We start from the raw sequence: 19,885 nt of genomic DNA, 5'->3' as shown, positions 1-19,885 counted from the left end.
ATTTAATTCATTTAAATGAATTAAATAACCAAGACTTTCTTGGTCAAAATACATTGATATTAAGCAGATTTTCCACCTATAAGAGTCTAAAAATAGTTTTAAAGTGACACTGAAGATTCTAATGATATTTATTAGCCATGTTTTTGTCCTTGTTCTTGCCTCTTTTCCTTTTGTGCTTTTCTGTAGGCAAGTCACCCCAGGCCAAGCTTTTAAACATAAGCTTAAACACAATAAATCTGGGTATGTTAACTTGCAATTTTCAATGGACAACAAAAAGCAAGTTTTCGTAGTGCTAAATGACTGACTGCAGGCACCTGGGGGAATGGCACAAAAACACTATGTGTACCATCACACAAAAGGACTCCACACTCTCATTCTTTAGTGGCGTGTGGTTAAGTGTCAGGCCTCCCGGAAAAACTCTATTTCTCTCCCTCCCGTGAGCATCTCCCCACTTCCCCATCTCTCCCCCACTCCCATACAAGCCACTTACTTCTCCAGTGGTGGCGCCCCAAGCCCCAGAGGGATCTCTTGGATAACAGCTACTCTGGTACCTCTAGTTCCAGAAAAAACACAAGAGATTTTGGTTTTCATTGACAGAGCTGAGCCTAGAAATGAGGTGGCACAGCTCCCAGGGCAACGGGAGAGACACACCCAGAGGGAAAAGTGTGCCTCAAGAGACAACTCAGACCACTGTTTATAAGCACATTGCCACTGTCTGGTCAGTGCAGGCCACAAAAAGGGAACTCTCTGAGAGTCCTAAGAGTCTGTTTCTCTGCTTATGCTCCTAAGTCTTCTCCAAATCCCATTTTCACAAAGTCAAGAGATAGCTTATCCAGAAATAAGCCTATATTCCTTCACTGATCTGTTACAAACACTTTTTGAGCCATTGAATACCCACTAAGGAGAAGTGCGGAGGTTAGGGAGATACATACATATGTTACATAAGAATAGTAAATATATATAAATAAATATATAGTATATAAGGAATGCTCTTTGAAATGAGTGATCATATGGCTTCACTAATTCAATCATTCATTCAATAAACATTTACTGAGAGGAGGCTATGGACCAGGGCACTGTTTTAGTGCTAGAAATTCACAGAGGTAAAAGCCATATGCACACACGTGACTCACAGAGGACAAGTAAATGGTCACTTAACAGAGTGCAACAGCCGAAATGCATACAACGAACTGGGAGATCCTACATAAGGGGGTCCAGGAGGGCTTCGGGAAGATGGTGACACTCACACTGGGTTTGAAGAGAACTCTCAGAACTTCACCTCACATGTGAGAGAACTGAGAGCAGACCAGCCAGACGGAGGGGCACAGGCAAAGTAAGGGTCATGAAACAGCAGGGTACTCTGGGGAAACTAAGTTCAGTATTGCTATAGCAGCCATTGAAGCTAGAGCCAGGGGTCAGGTATTTGAAGAGCCCTAGATATCTCCTAAGGTGTTTGGGTTTTGCGCTATAATTAATGGGAAACCATTAAGCAGCATTTAATGAGGGTAAAAGGTGATGAACTGGCTTCTGAAACTCTCAGAGGAATGAAAGACACGAACTGGAAGGGGAGGGAACGGAGACAGGAAGATGTTTACCGGAGAACATAATAATAATCCAAAGTAGAAAAAATTAAAGTCTGGATGTAGGTATTCTCCGTGGAAATGGAGAAGGGGAAAATCATTGGGAGATGTTTAAGAGGTATAGTTTACAAGAACTGGTACCAACTACCAGTGGACACTGTTGGAAAGTAAGAAAGCCAGGATTATTCCTTGGTTTCTGGTTCGGGGTGTTAGGCAGTTAATGGTACCCTCAATGATGCCTTTTATGAGATATAAATATAAAAGGAGATGAGTTTTAGAAATAAATATGAGCTCACTTTGGACTTGGTATTTAGGTATCTATGGGACATTTGGGCAGGAGGACATATTAATCTGACACTCAGAACACAAGCCTAGGCTGGAGATACAGGTTTGATAGTCTTTAACATGGATGTGGTAGTTAAAACCAAAGAAAAGGGAAAGTCAATCACCCAGAGTGGAAAATATGAAAAGAGAAAATGAATGACAAAAAGCCATACTTTGGGCTGTATTTTAATATTCCTGCCAACTCTCAAATACCATATTTAGAAATATTCTACTTAACATCCTATCAACGTATAACTAAAACTGAGTATTAAACACTAAACAGCAAAAAATATTTTAATTTACATTTTCTTCTCCCAGATTAAAAAAAATGTATACAAAGGTAAATTACTGGAAGACATATTTCAGAAAACTATGAAATTCACACTTACTTTTCTTAAAAAAGAAAACTGCATGGTAAGTAAACCACAGTACTAGTCATTTATAATTACCCAAAATCTTAATAACAGTAAACTCATATTTTGTAGTAGCTAACATTCTGAAGTCAATCACAAGAGTAGTGGTAACAGTTTAAAACAAATGATTTAAAATTCACGTAGATCTGTACTGTTTTTAGACTGTCAGTTATAAATTAAAGAATGAGAAAGGGAAATGGTGCAATGCAGAAAGTCTTATTCTAGTTTATGAATTATAAGGCCTCTGTCTCTCTGCTAAGAAAGTGCTTCTGATTTCTGAATGTATAATGCCCTAAATTTTGTTCCTTAGAGCTTATCTTTACTTTAACAGGATGAATTTTCTATCTTTCAGTCAAAACAAATGTATAAACATTTTATGAACAGAGCCTCAGTAAATGGTAAAATTAATCGATCAATATTTAGTCTCAGACAAGACGTGCTTTTCAGCTCTAACTTAATATACTAGAAATGTTGACTTTGCTGTGTGAATCCATGTTAAGGTGTCGGTTTTATATTGGTGACTTCAAAAAGCTAGACAGAACAATACAAATTTCATTTTACATGTATGTAATAACTGTTTAGTAATGAACACTAACTGTATTTACGGTCTTAACATCATAGCAGTCCTAAATAATTTAAAGAACAAATTTTAAAAGAACATTTAAAGAAGAAATACATACTGATTTTTCCCCTTAAGGGAGATAATCTCTTGCTCTAAATTTAGAATAACAAGTTTGCCTTCTAGACAATAAGATAGCCAGCAAATATCAGGCTTATGCTCGCTATGGTAAGCAATAAAGGTGGATGGTGACATCATCTCCCATTTCAAAAGAAAGTGAAAAGATGCCAAACTTCAATGAGTTGGAGACTATGAGGCAGTGTGGGGTGGTGCCCAAGCCCACACATCAGCTCTGGAGTCAGGCAGGACTCATTTTCAGTCCCATGAACATGACCTCCCCTGAGCTTGTTTCCTCATCTGTGTATCTGGACAAATACTAGAACACACTTCAAAGAAACGTTATTAGTGTCAAGAATAAAGTGGTTGGTACCAAGTAAGTTAACAATTGATACTGCTTTCAAGTTGTCTTACCTTTCTCTATTTTTTCTTTTTCCATAGCATTTCTCATCTTTTTTTTTATAAATTAAATTTAAATGCTACAAAAAATACAACAAATAGAGTCAACACACCCATCCAAATCCGTGTATCATCATTTCACTTGTTGTGAGCAGTTGAATCTGTCCACCATGCTGCTGATCTAGTACCAAGTTGTCTCTTTTTGACAATGTCAGTGGCTCCTGACTCTTAATCACTGTTATATGGTCAGTTTGTGTCCTTGCCATATTGAACAAGGGGTAGGACACTGTAGTATGACCCACAGGAGAATACAGTGACTTTCTTAAAGGGGTCCATACAGGTTTGTGAGTGAAACCCTTCCAAAATTCTTTTCAACCTGATATTAAGGGAGGATTTTTAAAATGTAACATTTAGGGGATGTACAGCTTCATCCTCACACAGAATGCCATCCTGTACCTCCGTGAAAACTGCATAAAGATAATTAACAAACTCACCTAAAAGGTCTACCTTAAAAAAACAGATCATGATTTATCTAAAATTTTTTCTATGTCTATCAGTTTTTAGTGAGATTTACTCCATTAACATAATTATCACCTCTTCATATTGTAATGAAAATAACGTTATTTACAAATACTGACTATATATCTACATAAACATTTAAATTGCAATACCAAAAATAAAAGTACACATACAAAAGCAAATGCACAGGTACAGAATAATATTCTTGTGACTCTAAAATGATAAATAATCTAGAAACAATCTTAACGCCGTTCTTTTTACTTTCAAGAAAACACTACTATTGTTGTTAAAATAGATTTTAAATATACAGAGTATTGCAAAACCTGAAACAATTCCCTTGGAGGGGGGAATATATTTCCCATGCATACTATACAATATTTTTAAAAATTAGGAATAGGTTTTAATATTTTTCCTACATAAAACAGTATTAATCTGTGAAAGTGGCTAATATGGCTTTGATATGTAATTTAAGACATTTGGTTAAAGGAAAGAATCTGATAAACCTTAGGCTGGACTGCTAAGTACAACCGAGGGTGTGTGTTGACCAAGGCATACTGGCATTACTTTGTAGAGCCGATCAATAGATACTAGCTTTCAAAAGAGAGATTTAGAAAGAAGCTGCAGCATATGTTTTAAATGACAGGGTGAAGGTTTAAATTGTCTCAATCAAGACTCAATTTTTTTCTTCCCGGTTTTTCCAGCTGTTCTCTTCCAGTTAAGACTCTTCATTTCAAATAAATGTAATTAGTTCCAATTGATCATCGCCAACACTTACACAGCTTTATCCATGCTTCTTTACTTTTATACGGCAAACACTAACAAAGACTGCCAAGCTCAGATCCAAGTGTCGTTAAGACAATATTCATACCTCATTTGCTCTTACTCAAAAGAAAAATTTCAAATATGAAATTCTGCCTATAGCAAAAGCACTAAATTATACTTCATATTTTAATTGCTATCTTGGTCAGCTGTTGAATTCAGTTAATTGAAGAATTAAGCCCCAGATTACTACAAAAATAAAATTAATACAACTATGTATATTAGCCTAGCTATAGCATTCAAATAAGAATTCATTCAAAATACAAGCAAATATCTGTCATGATATAATTTCTGTTTGTTTTGAGGTGAGATTATTAGAGGAATTCCTTTTAAACAGCCAGGGGAAAAATCAGATTTTTCAAAGTGAATGGCTAAATTGGCCAGTTTTCCCTTTTGTAGTACCTCTTGTGCTCTACAATGCTGGTTATCCCAAAATAAGATTATTTTGCTTGAAACAGGTTTCTCTCAATGCACCTACCATATTTTTCATAATGCAATTTATATAGGATTCTAGTCAATAAAAAGAAATATGGTTTTCTTCTAAACCCTCACAAAAATCTATACCACATCTGAATCAAGTCACACAATCTAAAGGTAACCTGAACGATCTACAGGCTGCACCATGCTAGTTGCTCTGACAACATGTTAAGGAAGCCTTTTTCATTATTTAAATTCTTTGGATATTGAGCATTCTTGCTTCTAGTACTCATGGCATGAAATGAGTAAATCAACTGATAAAAGCCATATATCACATACATTTAATTGAACTCTTACAGATTAAAATATAGTTTATGTAGCATTAACTGACTCTCCAAACTAGATTTTTCATTTTTTCTTGATTTTTTTAACAATAAAGTAAGCACACAGTCATGTGCTATAATGCTGTCTCGTGACTTTGGCAGAGCATAATTCAAAATTTCAATGTACTGATTTAATAATACTTGCTCGAGAGCTCAAAAATTCAGCTTTTATTCTGGAATGCAAATTGAGCTATTATACTACTGCAAAGGCAACTTCTTTCTATTATTTAAACCACGACTTTTTATAGACAAGAAAACCTTTAAAATTTAGAGGGAGTAACAAAACATATCTATAGCATTATTTTTTAAAAAGCAGTGAAAACTGAATAAAGAAATAGCTTTTAAAAAGTACAAATGACTTTCAGCAAAGTTGGAAGTTTGCAAAATAATTTACATTTAAGGTGGATGATTTTTTTTTTAATCAATGATTTGATACATTAAAAAGTAAGAGCGACCACCATCATCTCATTTTTGCTGAAAACCAGATGCTCCTCAAAGTAGTCAACCACTTATCTGCAGCAGTGGCACACGTCTATAGGTTTTTAAATATAGGCTTTGTAAATTTTCAAGGGAGATCATAAGGCTCCCTCAACTTCTTCCCAGTGAAAGAAATTGAAGGGCAGTCAGGTGATAACAGTAAAGAACCTGCTACACAGAGCTTTAAAAGGAAAAAGGGAGAGAAAAAAGAATACAACTTCCCTTTGGTATTTTTTTTTCCCTCCTTTTAATTATTGTTAAAAATTTTACTGATATTTACTGGGCATGCTTCTTTTCAAATTATTGATTACTATTAAGTTAATGCTTCTTGCTTCACAATAGTTGTAGATTTATATGGTCAGATTTTACATTTCAACCATCCACACCAAAAATAAGAGTTTATCATTCTTAATACCAATAAAAATATTTATACTAGGTTGTTTTAATCCTCTGTGCATTGAAAGAAATTGAGCTGAATGCATTTGGAGATCCAGTAATTGAAACTGCTTTAAGCCTATAAAAAGATAGGCTGAACATATGCAGTGTATGGCTTTCATAAATTTTACCTTATGCCTGATCATGTGATAAATAATACAGATAAGAATGTTCAATACCCAAACAATGTAAGTAATTTGAAACAGCAGCATTCATTTCTAGAGTATAGGTACAAAGAGTATCTGTAAGTTTCCTCATGTAGCCTGTGTTGCATAAATTGCTATTACAACTTCGATATTTTCAGTTTACCCTACTACAATTGCAAAACTTTTCATAACACAGTAAGTGTATTCCTCTACATGTTCCAAGGCTTTAGTAATGATCCTAGCCTCTGAATTAGAAGGTTCCCAGAAAATCAAATTCACAGCTAGCAGGTTCCTTGTTACAGCAACAATGAGCAAACCTGGACCAAATAAACAGTCTGCTTCTTTCTACTTCAATATCAAAAAGGGCACTAAAGGGTATCAAAAACTAAACACTCCATCAGTGCAAGTTCCCATCCTTTCCATCAACATATTTAATCCCACTGTAAACGACCTAAAAGCATTTTCCAATACTGGACGTTAAAGATATCATGCTTACCAGTGGTGATGTCATCATCCACAAGGTCGTGCTCTTCCTCTTGGACTTTGGCTTCTGGCCCCGAGGCGTCAGGAGCAGTGGTAATAGTCTGCATGGCTTCTGCTGAGACCCCAGCTAAGACAAATGGGAAGCACAAGGGTTAGTTTTTAAAAACTAAAAGAAAGGTGGGGCTTCCCTGGTGATGCAGTGGTTGAGAATCCTCCTGCCAATGCAGGGGACATGGGTTCAAGCCCTGGTCCAGGAAGATCCCACATGCCGCGGAGCAACTAAGCCCGTGCGCCACAACTACTGAGCCTGCGCTCTAGAGCCCGCGAGCCACAACTGCTGAAGTCCGCGCCTGGAGCCTGTGCTCCGCAACAGAAGCCACAGCAATGAGAAGCCCCGTGCACCGCAGTGAAGAGTAGCCCCTGCTCACCGCAACTAGAGAAAGCCCCCTCGCAGCAACGAAGACCCAACGCAGCCAAAAATTAATAAATAAAATAAATACATTTATAAAAAAAAAAAAAAAGGTGGACCAAAACGCTTAAAGCGTTTAATTTACTTACTGGATGCAAATGCAATATGTTAAAAAAAATACAATATATTCACCAAAATTAGGAAGAGACAGAAATTAATGAACAAAATATTCATGTGTGCTCTATTGCTTTATACATATATATGTACACGGATGCAAACTATACTGACTTTTAGCTAAGATCTGGGAACAGAAAAATGATGAAGCAAATTACAGTTTTACTTGATTCCTTTCAATGTTTTTGCTACAGTTACTTTAGCAAATTTAGACATAATTATGCTAAAAAGAGGGAGGAAAAAAACCTAGAAAGTGAAGGACTATTTTAAAAGTTTACTTCTCTTTAATATTGGTTTGCTTATAATTTGGGGGTTGGGAAGAAGGATGATGACAGAAGAGGGATTTGTGTTCTGATTCTGTGTAAAAGACCTGAAATGCATTGCCCCAAGAGCATATCTCTCTGTCTCTGAAGGAATTAGATATGAGGTCAGATAATTATGGAACTGAAAGAACCTAACTGAAAGCAGACAGGTGAACTAGATCAGGGCACCAAAAACTTCCACTCTGTAAACCACCTGAGAATTTGAAAGTTCATACAAAGGTCTTTTCCTTACTTACCTATTTTCCCATCCTTGATGACACATAGGTCCCCCACCAACCCCCCCCACCCCCCCCACCCCCACCCCCCCCCCCACCCCCGCTATCTGAAAGTAGAGCACTGCTGTGAAACCTTTTGTAAGCCAGAATGACATAAAGCAAAGAAGCAATCACCTTAGGACACATCTTCCTAACAAATGCACAGAATTCAAGACAAAGCACAGATGCTCACAGACACAATTCAAACCAATGGCAGCTTGATGCTGAGACGCTGAGCGCAGTTCCCAGGGAAGGAGCTTGGTGGTGCCACTCTAAGCCGCTCTTGGTGTGCCTGACTCTGTAACAGCTCACTGCTAAACAAACGCTGAGTGCTATTATTGCCTTTTGTCTTTTTTCATAAAAGCGAAAATCCTCTTTAGCTATCTTTCAATTAGCAAAAACAGGTGCTAACGACCATCTTTCATACAAGAGTGAAGGGTTGTAAAGCAAACTTTCAAAAAGAGGAGAATGCCTATATTTTGTTGTCAATTTGCTTCTAATTTGGCAATGGATAGGAGGGCGTGTCCAGTATTTTACAGATGGTTACCAAGAGGTATTGCTCAATCATGGTATATAAAAAATCTCACCCACTGGAAGTTACTTCAGTTGAACCTTTTAATCAAATCTTCTTAATAAGTACTTCGATAACTGCACATATAAAATCCAACACAATATTTTTAAAACCAGAAGCTACAAATATTCCAGGACTTCTTTTCTTCCAAGATGCATTAACTGAATTTCTATATGAAATTCAACCTTGCTGCCTCAGGTTTACGAAAGGCACCAAGAGGAAGAATCTTAGTCATTAACCACCATGAATGATCCAGAAGTAGACCTACCACTAGGCAGTTCCAAGGCCTAACAATTTAAATTTGGGGAGGAGAACGTCATTTTAGTGCAACCACTTTATTCAGTATTGCTCCAACAAAAGAATGAACAGTGCTAAATCAATGGACCCCAATAACAAAAAATGACAAAGGCCATCCCTTTACAGCATCATTTTTGTTGTTAGGTTTTCAAGATAAAATTTTAAAATAGAGAAGGGGAATTACTAGAAAAATAATATTATGTTAATTATTTGATAAAAGATGGCTATCAGTAAAATAATCACAAAGAAGGTAAACGCCACATTTCTACACACTTACTGCTTAAGCACAAAATCAAAGATCAAACTCAAAAATCAAAGATGTTTCAGATTATTAAACCAAAATATAAATCTCTGAAATCTTTCAGTCTCATTCCATGCTTAACACTTGATAATTCTGAAAATGATCAGAGAAACAGGGAAATGATATTAAGGAACAGTTTAGATGGCAACAATCATTTATTATTAGTATTTTGCTTTTCTGTAAAACTAAGGGATTCTATGAAAATAAAGCTAGTATTTATGTGTAACAAGTTTATAAATCCATTTAAATTTATCTCATTTAATCAGAGAGGTCAAGTACTTGCTTGGCATAACACAGCTACTAAATTCAAGAACCAGTATTGATGTGTAGATCTTCCAATTTCAACCCCAATATCCTTTTACCACTAAGTCCTTCCAGGGACTGAGTTGCTCAGGGCAGGATAGGAGGCATGACAGAATATCAGAGCACAAGCATGAGAAGTCATGGAATCACATGATATTGAATATAATTACTGTGAAGTCCTCCATGGTGTTCTTGGGCTATACTAGACAACTGTTCAACTGAGGGCATTCAGTATTTTGGAACAGCTTAAGAAGCAAACGTGTATATCTCAAAGTAACCAAGGTTGAAAGACCAAGAAGTATCTATGCTGAAACTGGTTCTTTGATCGATGCTTTCCAAAACAAAGTAAGGGTTATAAAATCCTATATCTCTTGGCAGAAAAAAAGAAAATAGAGTTGACCCTTGAACAACGCAGGGGTTAGGGGCACCAAACCTCTGTGTAGTCAAAAATCTGGGTGTAACTTATAGCTGGCCCTCCGTATCCATGGATACAACCAACCACAGATCATGTAGTACTGTAGTATTTACTACTGAAAAAAATCCACATACAAGTGAACCCACTCAGTTCAAACCCATGTTGTTCAAGGGTCAACTGTACAAACAACAACAAAAAATAAAACTACAGATCAATATCTCTCATGAATATAGTCTCAAAAATCCTTAACAAAATATAAGTATTACATTGATTTTTGAATCAGTGTAATACAATCCTTACATTAATTCAAAAAATCAATGTAATCCAAAATATTAAGAGGCTAAAGAAGAAAAAAAATCATATGAGCATGTCAATAACTTGATAAAATTTGACATCAATTCATGATTAAAAAAAACTCTCAGAAAAATACAAATAGAAAAGAGAGAGGAACTTGTTCAAGTTAATAAGAGCACCTACTAAAAATCTGCAGCTAACATTATACTTAACAGTGAAAGGCTGAATGCTTTCCTCCTATGATCAAGAATGAAGCAAAGATGTCCACAATGCCACTCTTATTTAACATATATACAATGAAATATTACTCAGCCATAAAAAGAAACAAAATTGAGTTATTTGTAGTGAGGTGGATGGACCTAGAGTCTGTCATACAGAGTGAAGTCAGTCAGAAAGAGAAAAACAAATACCATATGCTAACACATATATATGGAATCTAAAAAAAAAAAAATCGTTCTGATGAACCTAGGGGCAGGACAGGAAAAAAGACGCAGATGTAGAGAATGGACTTGAGGACACAGGGAGCGGGGGAGAGTAAGCTGGGACAAAGTGAGAGAGTAGCACTGACATATATACACTACCAAATGTAAAACAGATAGCTAGTGGGAAGCAGCTGCATAGCACAGGGAGATCAGCTCGGTGCTCTGTGACCACCTAGAGGAGTGGGATAGGGAGGGTGGCAGGGAGGTGCAAGAGGGAGGGGATATGGGGATATATGTATACATATAGCACTTCATTATACAGCAGAAACTAACACAACATTGTAAAGCAATTATACTCCAATAAAGATGTAAAAAAAAACAAACAAAAAAACCCCACAGCATTGGAAATTTCTAGCCAGTGCAATAAAGCAAGAAAAGAAAACACATACAGTTTGGAATGGATGAGGTAATCCTACTCAATGAAAAAATAACTGTCTATGTGGAAAATCTAAAGGAGTCTACAAAAAATAAGCGAAATAATAAGTGAGTACAGCAAGGCTGCAAAATACAAGAAAAAAATTTTTAATTATATTCCTATATGCTGACAATGAATACGTGGACATCTAAACTTAAAAGAAAAATACTAGTAACACTGGTTCAAAAAAGACTGAAATACTTAGATGCAAATACAAAAAAAAAATAGATGAAACCTACAAAACACTGATGAAACATCAAAGATCTAAATAAATGAAATGGAGAGACATACCATGTTCATAGGTTGAAAGATTCTACATTGTAATGATGTCAATTTTCTGTGTACAGGTTTAATGTAATTCCTATCAAAATCCCAGCACGATTTTTTGTACATATAGCCAAATATTTCTAAAATTATATGGAAAGACAAAGGAACTAGAATAGCTAAAAGAATCTTTGAAAAAAAAATAAGGTAGGAAAAATCACTCTGCCCCATTTCAAGACTTATCATTTAAAGTTATTAAAACTATTTGGTTTTAGGTTAAGGGAACAGAATAGAAAACCAGAAAAAGACAAACACAAATATGTCCAATGTTATTTGACTGAGGTGCAAAAAGCAAATCAATGGAGGAAAGATAGCCTTTTCAACAAATGGGCTGCTACAACTGGATATCCACACACAAAAAGTATGAACTTTGAACTAAGGCTCACACCTTATTTAAAAATCAACTCAAAATGAATCATGGACTTAAATGTAGAACATAAAACTATAAAACTTTAAAAAAAAAAAAAAAAGTAGGAGAAAATCTTTGGTACCTGAGGCCAGACTTGACAACAAAAGCACAATCCATAAAAGGAAAAACTGGTAAAGTGGACTTCACTAAAATTAAGAACTTTTGCTCTATAAATGACCCTATTATGAGGTTAAAAAGACAAGCCACAGACTTAAGAGAAAAGATTCACAAATCACATACCCAACAAGGGACTAGTACCTAGACTATATAAAGCACTCTCAGCACTCTACAGTAAACAGTCTGGTGGTTCCTCAGAAGGTTAAGCATAGAGCTATCCTGTGACCCAGCAATTCCACTGCCAGGGAATGAAAACATATGTCCACACAAAGACTTGTACAGGAATGTTCACAGCAGCATTACCCATAAAAGCCAGAGTGTATAAACAATCTGAATGTCCACAGACTGATGAATAAATGTATTAAATATATCACAATTTACTGATGAATCAATAATTGGGATAAAGTCATACAATGGGATATTAATCAGCAATACAAGGAAATGAAGCACTAAGTAAAAGAAACCAGCCACAAAAGAGCACATGTTGTATGACTCCATCTAGTTATACTAATGAGTCTATAGTTTCTTTCTGGTGTGATGAAAATGTTCTGAAATTGATGGTGGTGATAGCTGCACAACTCAGAATATGCTAAAAGCCACTGGATTGTACAGTTTTAAGTATGAATTTAATGGCATATGAATTATATCTCAAAGAAGCTGTTTTTAAAAAGTATGCTTTTCTACCATTCCAGATCAACCAAGAAATCCATACCACTTCTGTGTCCTCTTTTGGTATCGTTTCTGCCGTGTAGCTGAAGAAAACAGGGAGGCAAGGGCCACATAGAACACTTATGCAATAAGAAAACAAGTTCACCCTGAATGTTTTTCTTATGTCAGGAAGGAGTAATGTTCCCTTTTTAATTTAAAAAAGTAAACTATATTCTTGATTTTGACCATACTTGTAACTCATTCTGTTAGTTCTTACAGTCAAATTTTCTGGGTTATTTTGTTACAAATCAATACAAAAAGATTGATTTGGTTACTTCAAAATTCTATATATTTCCATTTTTAAGGATCAGCTAAATATCTTAACTTGAAGTCAAACTGGGCATTGGCATGATAACAAAATACCTAAGATTCCAACCTTTGTTGGAAGATATAAAGGTAAGACATACTGAGAATGGAAAGACCAAATTACTACAATTAAATACAAATGGCACAGATCATTTAAAGCTAATTTTAATAAGTTTGTTTTAAGGAAATGATAGAAGATTTCCTTTTGAACTTTTGGACCATAAAGTTATGGTAAAAGATGAGCAAAACCCATTATTTAACCCTTCTAAGCATGGTAATCATTACCTGCCAAAAAAAAAAAGAAACATTTTTTAAAATTGCCAGCCATAACCTCCATATTTCTAATCTCCACAGTATTTAGTTACATGCTACATTACTATCTTATGATAATAGGCAGACATAATAGACAGCAGACATTCTGCATAAGGCAAAACTATAGGATACAAATCAAATCAGTGATTGCCGGAAGACTGACTACAAAATGATCTAAGCAAATATTTTAGAATAATGAAAATAATCTATATTTTAATCATGGGAGTGGAAATATGACTATCTACATTTGTTTAAAATTCACAGAACTGTACACTAAAAAGAGTGAATTTTACTACATATAAATTACACTCAATAAACCTAACTTAAAAAAAAGATACAGTAGAAGGTACTACATCACTGTCACTAAAAAGAATTGAGGTTATGCCAGAATACAATGCTATTTGCAATGAAACACAAAGACCAGAAAAAAAAACGTATTACTTTCTTCCTGGTATTAAACTTTTTGAAACGTAAAAGTCACTTCATCACTCTCCACTATCAGTAAGATGATGAAATATTCCTGAGAAATATTAGGACACCGACATGGTGGCTTCAGTTTCTTGCATATTGATAATCAAGATTATAAGCACTGTCAATTAAATATATGGCAGTACTTTGTTATTTTCTTATGTATTTGATGTAAGTGATCTTATCTGTCAAACTATGCCATAAAATCTAAGACATTTATTTTCTGAATATCCACAAAATACTTGACAGTAAAGAACATCTCATAAAGATTCAATAAATACATCGTGAATAGAACTCAATACCTTCAATCCCATGACACAAATTATGCTATTTAAATATACTATAAAATAATACTGATTCAATAAATACATTGTGAATAGAACTCAATACCTTCAATCCCATGACACAAATTATGCTATTTAAATATACTATAAAATAATAGTAAGTGTGCTTTGGTGAAAGACATACAATAAAAAGGTACAACAAAGAGACACAATAAAAAAAAAGATACAAAGAAGTAATGGGAAAATGTGAGGTACTTAAAAAACCAAATCCAGATTCACAAAATAAAAAAAATGAACACACATTATGCCAGAGAATAGGTATAAATGTGTTCTACACTGTGAATCAGGAGAACAAGGAAAAAATGGAATGGAGGAGAAAACTGTTATCAGTAAGTCTGGACACAGCAGAGAAAGGAAGGAGGCCTGGCTGTGGCAGCAGCAGAAGTAAGAAACAGAGGACAGGGAAGAGTATGATGAGATCTTCATGCCATCTAGATTTCTAAATACTTAGACCACTATTCATTGTGAGAGATGTATATAGACAACTGTCCCATTTGTATGCAATATTTTTAATCACTTTAGAAAAACATTTTTTAATGTAAATATGGAAATACAGTTTTCAAAATCAATGAGATAAGACTGCACTTGCCTCTTCCCACCTGTAAAATCAGGTACATTATTATAAGATTTATCTTTCAAAAGCTTGTAAATTATTGGGTTTCTGTGGTTATGGAAAAATCCCAATGAAATTTTTGGCCAACCCAATACCTTTATAAACATTTTTTTCCTATTGGCTAATAATATCTGAGTAATGATTAATAATGTGAACTCATAAGACTTCAGTGTCATGTGATTAACTTAACAATCAAAGACTAAATACTAAATTTTAATAGAATAACATTTAAAACACAGCACTTTAACCAGTACTTCACTATAAAACCATTTAAATTCATTATTATTTTATTGAAGATTAGAGGGCAGTGTTAAACAATATTCTTAGGACTCAGAAAGAAAAATGTATACCAGAATATTTACAAATATTAACAAACATTATATTTCTCATTCCCATTAAAATGTAGATTTCCACTGAGATTGAAAAATGGATCTGAAAGAATAGCAGGTATTTTTATTTCATCAGTTTTTCCCAACTGTGGTTTTCCAGTGGTCCACTTAAAGTACATGAGGCAAGAATCTGATACATACATTTACTTTGAATAAAGTAAAATTTCACAATAAGGAAGGGAGGGGGTGCATATCTAGAATTTATTTTCAGGCAGCAGGCTTGAATTTATTGGAAGCAGATCTCCTCATTGACTGACCACACCGCTCCGCATTCCCCACAATCCTTATGACAGACAGACAGCCTGCCTCGCATTAATTCACTTCACACCACGTCTATCGATCCGCAGCCAGTTCCCTAGTCTCTCTGCACACATTGCCTGTCTGGCTGCCCACATCCACATCAGCACATACACACAAAGGCCAGAGAAAGATAACCTTTTGCTTTCCATTAAAGACACAGTATCCACTTTTCCTTCCCCAATAACATCAAAAATATAAAATATAACATTATAGATGTCTCAGAGAAAAGCCTTCGTATAAGAAATGGTGAAGGTATTTACCCCTAAATCTAAATAGAGATCATTTCAATTTATCAAAAACAAGTTAGTTTATTAAAGGCCACAGAGCAATGAGAGAAATGAAAAATACAGTTAAAAATAAACAAAATGTCTTCAAGGCTGAATATGAATACAATAGTCATTTGGTAACGTAAGTTTTGATAGTTATTTTTAATAAGATGAAATACATTTTTCCTAGTTAGCATTTTCTTTTTTTTTTTTTTTTTAAGAAAACTGCTCTCACATGAAATGCAATTATAAACAATTCTGAAAGCAACAGAGGAAACACACTTACTGAAAAATACACAAGGAACAGAAAACATAATTAGGAAGTATACTATAGCAACAGAATATTAATGTAAGGGGATAAAGCATTATTATTCCTCTTTCCCAACAAGAACTTGAAAATGATCCAAGGTAAAAATCACACCTAATACTTTTAATTCATTGCATGTACTTTTTCAAAGATTTCTGTTTGATTTGCAGGCTATGAGCTGACTCAACAGCAATTTTGGTTTCAGAAGACACAATAAAACGAAGATTTATTGTTCAACCTACAACATGTTGAGAAACAAAGGCAAATCTGTCTTGACACACAACTGTACTAAAGCATAAACTTAAAATAATGACCTCTGGCTGATTGAGAAACCCAAAGCATATATCTCAAAACTGGGGAAAGTATATCCTCCTGGATAAGAAAGTACCTTTGAAACCATTTATGGCTTTTGTTGTTGCTGCTAGGATTACCCAGGCAGAGGTTATACCACCAAGCGGTAACAAAAAAGGTGCACTAAATAAATCAGCATGTCGTTCTTTATAATCACAGTAACTTGCTTTAGAAATCAAAGAAAAGTAAACTGATAAAAGCTGCTAAAGCTAAGCATAGCTTTGAAATAGGGAGTGAAGATTTGGGCTGGGCCTGAAAGATGGGAGAGATCTGAATAAGAAAGAGTTTGGCACTGCCAATCTGAGGAAAGCAAAGCCACAAATATGAAGAAAATGGGTAACTGTGCCAAGTTCCCTCATTATCTTCAACACCCAGGTTACTACATACCAAGCCCGTGCCAGGAACTAGCTGTACCAGGTGCTAGTGACACAAAGTGAAGGAGACACCCTTACCTCCCAAGAAGCTCACATGTGAGGTGAGATCATGGGGACTCATTAACAAAATATAAGCATGATAAATAATTTGATTTGTGTTTTAGAAAGATCTCTCCTGAAACAACATGAAGAACGATTTGGAAGGACTCAAAAACAGACATAGCAACAAGGCCAGTGCAAAACTTTCTACTTTCTAAAGTAGCAAACCTTACTACTTGGAGCCCATACGAGTTCCCTAGAAGTGCCAGGAGGAAAACGGAGCCCTCCAAACTCCCCAGCTTTACCTTTTTATCCCTAGGAGTGTGTGCACAAGCACACTGTATGCAAGTTTTCATTTGAAGAAAGGATACCACTTTGTTTCAAATGTTTGAAAACCAATGATCTAGATTAAAAAAAAAATAAAGACGGTATAAATGGGGAGAAAAATCAAGAGTTTTTTTTTGGGGGGGTGGCATTGAACATAGGGAAGGACAAGGAAGGAAGAGTCTTTGACTTTTTTTTGGAATGATGGTTGTGCTAGGTAAAGGGGATAAAAATGAAAAGGGGAAAACTCAAGGACTTTAGAGAAACTTAGAGCTTTGTGGAAAATATAGATTTTTTAAGTGAAAATACAGTGAGCATCTGAAGAAAAATCAATTAAGTCTGCTTGGGATGGGGTGAGGAAGAGAGCACATGTCAAAAAGAACCTCATGGAAAGGAAATATTTGAGTTGCAGCTTAAAGTATATATGAGAATTTACCATGGAATGACAAAAAGTGAAAATTCCAGGAAGACAGGACAATATGCTAAAGGATCCTGATGTAGCTACAGAAGTGGGCAGCAAAAGCATAAGAGGTGTGTGGAGAGGCAAAAATGAGGCTAAAAGGTCAGTTACGGTGAGAGCCCTAAAGGCAATGAGAAACAGGGTGCTAACAGAAAATATGAAGCAGGAAGGGAATATGTTTTTATTCTTTAAGGCTCCAGCATGGTACATGGAGAGAACGGGTCAAGAGGTGGTAAATATAACCACAAGACTGCCAGGGTTGGTGGCCGTGCAATGACAGTAAACAAGAGCTTTAAGACTTGAGATTTTAGGGCAAGCAAGGGTAACCCTATAACTTCTCTTTCTCATCATCAGCACAGTCCAGAAATTTAGTGTGTATAGAGCCAGAAGTAGCTGTTTGAAGACAATTATGAAGGCAGAGAGTTTGATCTATACTTGCAGACAGTCCCAAAAAGGCAACCAGTGAAAAGCAATAACTTCCGGCAACTCAGCCAAGCTGCCTTGTATCCTCATATGCAACTCAATGAAAACAAGACGTGAGACAGTGGTACATTAGCTATTAAATTCAATAATGGATACAAGTCGTATAGCTTAGTGCAGCACCTGGGATATAATAAGTGCTCAATAAACAGCTTTATTACTATCATTAATACTATTACCATTGCTTTTATTATTACTAATTTTGGCTTATTTTATTAAATTATGTTTTTCTCTAGAAGTACTTACTACCTTCAGTATTCAACATTCGACCTTTTCTTCTATTTCATGAACTCATTTAGTTGTCTTTTTTTAAACTTTTATTAAGCACTGCTTCACTCCTTTTAGAACTACATTGGCAGACATCTTAGGACATCTGTTTATATATAAGCCACTTGCAGTCAAAAACAGAATATTTACATTTCAAAGAACAAATTTATCTTATGATTACTCCTGTTACTGCCAATCCTGCACATATGCGCGCGCACACACACATAAGTAGGAAAGCTTTTGACCTCTTAATCTCTTAACACACAATGAATAATTGATTTGAAATAAAGACACAGGACTCTTGTTTTAATACTATCCTAGTAGATGACACGTTTAATTGGTAGCAATATTCTGTAAGATCACACAAAAGGCATTTGTGATATTCCAATAATTTCTCACAGTATTAACTTAGATAAATATTGTGATATGCTCTGACTTCATTATTTGAGAATATTAAGTTCTTCTATAGATAACAAGAAAAACATTTGGATGGATGAAACCCATTAAGAAGTGTTAAGTATAGATAGTAAATAAACAAGGGCTTGTGAGACTAAAGGCAAAACTCGTAAGCTGTGTTGAGTATGGATAGTAAGTTAAGATATGCTAGAAGATATGCTATATGTTAAAAAGGATGAAACACGCAAGAATGCTACTTATAAACAAACAAATGGAAAGACCAAGTCATAATATAAATGGAAAGCTGTAACACTTCTGGAAGTAAACATCTGCATGACTTTGGGCTTGCCAATGAGTTTTTAGATGACTAAAAGCATGAGTCATGAAAGATATAACTGATAAACTGGACTTTATCAAAATTTAAAACTTTTGTTCTGTAAATGATGTTGTTAACAAGATAAAGACAAGCCAAAGACTGAAGAAAAATATTTGAAAACATTACATATCTATTAAAGGACCTGTATATATGAAGAACTCTAAAGACCCAACGATAAGAAAACAAGCAACCTAAAAGAAAAAGAAACTTGGACAAAAGACCTAAACAGACATTTCACCAAAGAGGATATATGGATTGCAAATAATCATGTGAAAACAAGCTCAACATCACTAGTCATTAGGGAAATGCAAATTAAAATCACAATGAGACATCACTACGCATGTCTTCGAATGACCAAAATTTTCAAAAATATTTTTAATTAAAAAAAAAAAAGCCTGACTATATCATGCTGGTAAGGATACAGACCAACAAGAAATACCATTCACTGCTAGCAGGAATGTAAAATTTTGCAGCTATTTTGGAAAACAGTTTGGCAGGGTTTTTTTTATAACTACACTCACATTTACCAAATGACCGCGCAATTCCACAATGAAGATCCCGCGTGCTGCAACTAAGACCCAACGCAGCCAAAAATAAAAAATAAATAAATTTTTATAAAGTAAAAAATTTTTTTAAATAAATTTAA

General features: G+C 35.1%; 1 protein-coding gene across 3 annotated transcripts in view; it reads right to left on the bottom strand.

Moving 5' to 3' along the window:
* WDR7 (WD repeat domain 7) overlaps positions 1–19,885 on the bottom strand; it is a 364,708-nt gene that overhangs the window by 200,776 nt on the left and 144,047 nt on the right. For all 3 annotated transcript variants that reach the window (XM_068562633.1, XM_068562635.1, XM_068562634.1), the window contains one exon: positions 7,085–7,198. In XM_068562633.1, the coding sequence (XP_068418734.1) occupies positions 7,085–7,198 (114 nt within the window). The remainder of the gene's footprint in view (positions 1–7,084; positions 7,199–19,885) is intronic.

Source organism: Eschrichtius robustus, chromosome 14 (genome assembly GCF_028021215.1).
Source record: "Eschrichtius robustus isolate mEscRob2 chromosome 14, mEscRob2.pri, whole genome shotgun sequence".
NCBI lineage: Eukaryota > Metazoa > Chordata > Mammalia > Artiodactyla > Eschrichtiidae > Eschrichtius > Eschrichtius robustus.
The sequence above is the reverse complement of the archived record's forward strand: the minus strand, read 5'-3'. Positions and strand labels throughout refer to the sequence as shown.